Source organism: Myotis lucifugus, unplaced genomic scaffold (genome assembly GCF_000147115.1).
Source record: "Myotis lucifugus unplaced genomic scaffold, Myoluc2.0 scaffold_353, whole genome shotgun sequence".
Taxonomy (NCBI): Eukaryota; Metazoa; Chordata; class Mammalia; order Chiroptera; family Vespertilionidae; genus Myotis; species Myotis lucifugus.
In genome coordinates this window covers 56741-62306 of record NW_005871401.1, presented here as the reverse complement: position 1 = coordinate 62306, position 5566 = coordinate 56741, and the positions used below count along the sequence as shown (strand labels likewise).

The 5566-nt window shown below is 48.9% G+C and overlaps 1 protein-coding gene across 4 annotated transcripts in view; it reads left to right on the top strand.

Annotated features, from left to right (window-relative positions):
- Positions 1-3232: 3232 nt before the first annotated feature.
- The window catches only part of GAR1 (GAR1 ribonucleoprotein), a 14824-nt gene continuing 12490 nt past the window's right edge, over positions 3233-5566 (top strand). The window contains exons 1-2 of one of the 4 annotated variants that reach the window (XM_014466702.2): positions 3233-3338; positions 3858-4098. In XM_014466702.2, coding sequence (XP_014322188.1) covers positions 3870-4098 — 229 coding nt within the window. In that variant the 5' untranslated portion in view covers positions 3233-3338; positions 3858-3869. The other 3 variants (XM_014466703.2, XM_014466704.2, XM_006101370.3) reach the window with 3 other exon arrangements.

The window sequence follows — 5566 nt, the reverse complement described above, 5'->3', positions numbered from 1 at the left end:
CATCTTGTATAAAAACTGCAGTTTGAAATGTTAACCCTGCTATTTTGGCTTCTGTAAATACTTGCTTGCTTAAATAATAGGGAAAATAAGACTACTCCCATTCCAGAGAGGCCGTAAACTATGCCCCAGACAGAGTTGTCAGTGCTGGTGCCAGGTCAGGCCTTGAGATATGGTCTCATGGCCCCTTCCCAGCACGCAGGCCTTCTTTCTCAGAAGGTCTGGAAATCTCATTGCAAATTTAGAAGACAAAGAGCTGGAAAAAGTATAAAAAGGGAAGACTTTCTCCATGTCGGGGCTCAGAATTTGAGAGAGATATTCTGCTCTTGAGTCCACTAGCATAATAAAGACTCATAATTAATGGGCTCATTAAGGCGTCCTATGTTCTTCTCACTGATTTACAATATAACAATGGGGCAGAGGGAAGGTGTGCAGTAATTATAGATTTTACTTTAGAGATGTTGCTAAAGGAAACGGGGAGCTTTTGGAGTCCTGAGGATGGCTGTGGGATAAGGAAACTGTTTTAATAAGGTCAGTATGTCATCATATGAAGTACAGATGGGAGGAAGAAAAGTAAAGCTTGGAAGTATTTATTTTGAGGCAACAAAGATGCTCAGAATGTAAGAGGTAGTTCACTCCTATTATTTCAGTACTTTTGAATTCTTGTAGATTATATTGGGTGATTTAGGATAGGAATAACACAAGAAAGTGTGCTAGTGAAACAGGAATTTTTAGGGGTGAAAAAGACAGGTTTAGGAAATTTTAGAAATTAAGGGGACCATGGAAGAAGCACAGGGCTGTAGAGCAGCAGAAAGTATATCTCCATAGACTAGGGAAGCTGAAAAGCTGCAACCGGTATATTTCCATAGAATGAGGGAGCTGGGAACAGCAGAAGGTCTATACTTACAAAATAAAGGGAAGGAAGACCCTCATCCAAAAGAAGAAAGATTAAAGGGAAAACAATAAGGAAGAAGGGGAGGAAAACCTCATTAAGTCCCATGTGAGGTTGACCTTTGAGCTCAGGAGTTACCATAGTAACCAGTTAAGGGAATAGTGACCAATCAGAGGGGATATCAAGGCACAAAGATCTGCAGCCTTTATAAGCAATAGGGAAAAGGAACTCAGTGGGACTCTTTCTCCCTCCCCCCGTGGGAGTCTGTACCATGAGATTCTTTCCTCTTCCCCACGTGGGAGTCTTTACTTGTTCTTCAATAAATTTCCACCTTTGCTATATCACCTTCCATCCGTGGATTCATTCTTCAATTCCCACGGACTAAGAACCCAGGAACCAGTCTGCCCAGGGGAACACCGTGTGTTCCCGTCCCAAAATCCCACTTCAGTAGTGACAACAGGAGGCTTATAATAACAATGCAAAAATCTACCATTGAAGGAAGTAATAGAAATTGATAGCTTTGGATAAAAGAGACTGCAACCAAGGCTGGGGTAGGGATGTTGATAATGATAGAGAAGGAGAGTGCTCAACGGTCTGAGTCAAAAGATTCCGAAACCCAGAGAATGATGCCACCACGAGGACAAACGGAGCACTGGAATGATGGACAATTTGGGAAGTGTAAGAGGAGGGGGCCAGAAAAGGACTGAGGACCATGAGAATCCAGTTCTAGGCTGCCCCTCTAATGAGCTGGGGAAGTTAGCGCACTTCTCTGAATGTCAAGTCCGTTACATGTAAAATAAAAGGGAACCCGGTAATCTTGAAGGTACCATAAAAGTTCAATGGTTTCATCACACTGAGTTGGAGATAAGTGCAACACCAAATGGAGAAACACAATGTAAATACATATTAAATGACACAACGCAAAATAGAGCAGGTGAGTTGTGAATAATTCTACTTCTGTATGCAGTATGGAATTTAAAGTAAATTTATCAAATTCCTTTTATATGTAGGGCTGTTAAGTGCTTTCTCAAGCAGCTTATATTTTCGTGTAGAAGGCACATTGTGATTCCTAATATTCCCATAGTGAAGTTTACAACGTTCTTTCAAAATAAAAAGAATACCTAGGTAATATGTGCCAACCTCAACCCTCTTTCAGAGGAGGCTGATTGTGTCAAATGTATTTCTTTTAAAAACATGTTATTTACTTATTTCAGAGAGAGGAAGGGAGAGGGAGAGAGAAACAGCGCCGAGGAACATCCGTGGGCTGCCTCCTGCGCCCCCCACCAGGGACCAGCCCACAGCCTGGGCTCCTGCCCCCGGATGGGGAGTGGAACCAGCAACCTTTTGGGGTCCCCGACGATGCCCAGTCAGGGTTCAAATGTCAAGGTAAGGTCTCAGAAGATTCGGGGGCAAAAGAGACAAAGCAAATTTAATCAACAGGAAGTCACTAGCTTTCTTTGGGGGAGAAATTTTATCGGAAGCTGAAGTCAGGTATCAAGAAGGGGAGAGAGGAATGGAGGAGAGCAGGTGCCCCGCCTGGCGGTGCTCAAACGTACTTGACACACGAATAAGCTACCTGATACAAAAGATACAAATATGGTTTGGTTTCCTATTAGGTAACACAGTTCTTTAAAAGTACATCGGGCCCTGGCCGATTCGGCTCAGTGGATAGAGCGACGGCCTGCAGACTGAAGAGTCCCGGGTTTGATTCTGGTCAAGGGCACATGCTCAGGTTGCGGCACATCCCCAGCGGGAGGCGTGCAGGAAGCAGCCGATCAATGATTCCTTCTCATCATTGATGTTTCTATCTCTATCTCTTTCTCCCTCTCCCTTCCTCTCTGAAATCAATAAAGATATATATACACATACATATACATACATACAGTACATCGGGCATCTCTTCTAGTGAAACCAGAGGACAAAAGTATAGGCACCGTTCAGCCCATAATCGTGCAGACAAGGACAACAGTGTGCTGACTGTGGAGGTGGAAGAGGGTACAGGGTGGATAAACAGTGATGGGAAAAAATAAAAGATACGGGAGGAAAAAACAACTCGAAAGAACGCAGACAAGCCTTCCTCCCGGTTCCTACGCGAACAGACCCCCGCCTGGGCGGAGCGCGACTCGGAGCTGCTCAGAGCTGCGGTGGGAGCCGGCAACGACCACCGCGCAAGGCCAGCCGGCACCCCCCGAGACCGACCGGCGGCCAGGAGAGAGCCGGTCTCCACCTCCGGGGATATCCCGGGGCAAAGCCGCGGTGACACTTCCTGGAACGTCAGGATGCCACGGACGCGGCTGTTTTACGCCACTTCCTTGGCTTGTCGGAAGGCACGTTGGCCTGACTGTCGTAAACTGTCGTAAACAAGTGGTTAAAGTTGGGTATGATTGCTGCTCTTCCCGCGCTGAAGGCTGTTTTGGGAAGTTGACAGACAGCGTCGTTGGTTCTGCCGGTGAGTATTTTTTTTTTTAAATAAACTAGTTATCTGAGCTTCTGGTCGTTTTCCCCCTTTGCTTGGTGCCGGGACGGTGGCCGAGGAGGCCCAACGTGCGTCGGAAGTACCGGGCGGGTGGGCGTGCGCGCGCAGCCGGGCCAGCGGTGCACGTGGAGCCGGTGAGCGGCGCGGGAGCTGGAGCAGCGGTGAAGGCTGGGCGCCGAACCCCGCTGGGGAGGGCGGGAGGCGGGGAGGCCGGGACGGCGGCGTGAGGACCATGCTGCCTGCAGGGGGAGGAGGTGCTCACCGAGGCGACATGACTGCTGAGGGTCGGTCGGCGCTCACAGGACTGTGGGGAAGCCACGCTGCTCACCCTTCGGGTTCGTCGCTGGCGGCTGGGCAGTGGGGTGGGGGGCGGAGTGGCTGTCGGTGATACCGCCCCCTTGACGGTGTTCTGCCCGGGGTGCGGGGAGGTTGGGGCCTGTGCCCGGCGGCCACAGTGACCGGAGGGGCGGCACGCCTTGTGTTTCTCGCCAGGTGGGAGCGAGCATGTCTTTCCGCGGCGGAGGTCGTGGAGGCTTTAACCGAGGCGGTGGAGGCGGCGGCTTCGGTCGCGGCGGCGGCAGCAACAACCACTTCCGAGGCGGAGGGGGCGGCAATTTTCGCGGCGGCGGCGGCGGCAATTTCCGAGGCGGCGGCAGAGGCGGATTCGGACGCGGGGGTGGGCGCGGCGGCTTTAACAAAGGCCAGGACCAAGGACCCCCAGAACAAGTCGTTGGTATGTCGGTTTCCAAGCTCAGCCTGCTTGGAGGCGGGGGACGGAGCAGGGGTGAGGTTGAGGTTGTGGGCTTGTGTTTTTATTTTTTTAAATAATATGTTTTATTGATTTTTTACAGAGAGGAAGGGAGAGGAACAGAGAGTTAGAAACATCGATCAGCTGCCTCCTGCACACCTCCTACTGGGGATGTGCCCGCAACCAAACATGCCCTTGACCGGAATCGAACCTGGGACCCTTCAGTCCGCAGGCCGACGCTCTATCCACTGAGCCAAACCGGCTAGGGCTGGGTTTGTGTGTTTAGGAAGTTTGGGAGTCGGGTGCTGTAAAATAGATCCAGCAACTGACGTGCAGAGGTTCCTGCCTGGTTGGTGAGGCAGACCCCTGGAGATGCTGTAAACGGACTTACAGTGATGCCCTGGCGTGTACCGGGGAGAGTAAGAAAGCCGGAGGACACTTAGACTGGTTGAGCCAAGTGGTTGGAGGTGGAACTTGAGCTTGGGCTGGATGGAAGGAAGATATTAAATAGGTAGTATTTTATGCTTACTGCGTGGTCCCCGTTTTACAGAAAAGGAGACTCATTCAGCTAAGTTTCTTCGCTAGGGTCATAGTTAGGAAGAAGTGATCATCAGTAAGTGATATATTGGAGGTCCAAGGCAAGTTTTGAGACTCCAAAGCCCAGACTTTACCTTACTCTTCATTAAGAGAAGTCGGAATTTTGCTTGGAAGGGAAACGACAGGGAGGAAGTCAAGGAAAAGACCTAATTAGCGTTTGGCTCAGTGGACAGAGCATTGGCCTGTGGACTGAAAGGTCCCAGGTTCGATTCCGGTCAAGGGCATGTACCAGGGTTGCGGGCACATCTCCCAGTGGGAGATGTGCAGGAGGCAGCTGATCGATGTTTCTCTCTCATCGATGTTTCTAACTCTCTATTTCTCTCCCTTCCTCTCTGTAAAAAATCAATAAAATATATTTAAAAAAAAAATTTAAAAAAAAAGACCTAATTAGCGCAGTTTTGGAGTAATTATTAATGAGGTAGGATGGAAGTCATAGAAAGTGAGACAGAGATTGACGGTAGAATCCTGTCAAAGAGGAGGAAGGATGCGTACAGTCTAATATAAAGAATAGGTTGGGTCAGTATGCAAGGTGGTTTGAAGAGGGTAATGGGTAAGAGTCCAAGGTCCCAGCCCAGAAGCCATTTCAACAGTCCATGCACAAAGGAAGCATTGAGAGCATGGTGGGAGTGAGAAGAAAAAGGAAGGGTTAGATTGGGAGAGAGATTCCAGTGGAAACAAACTCAGTAGAACTTGGCTCATCTTGGGAATTGTTAAAAGCTTCCAGGTTTTGAGCCTGGGTGTTAGGGATGGAGAGTTGGTTTTGCTCGGTGCAATGAGTATTTTAGTGTGGGATGACAATAGTCAATTAGAAATAAAGGTAGTTATTTTGAGGTTCCACACTTTTCTGGAAAAGATC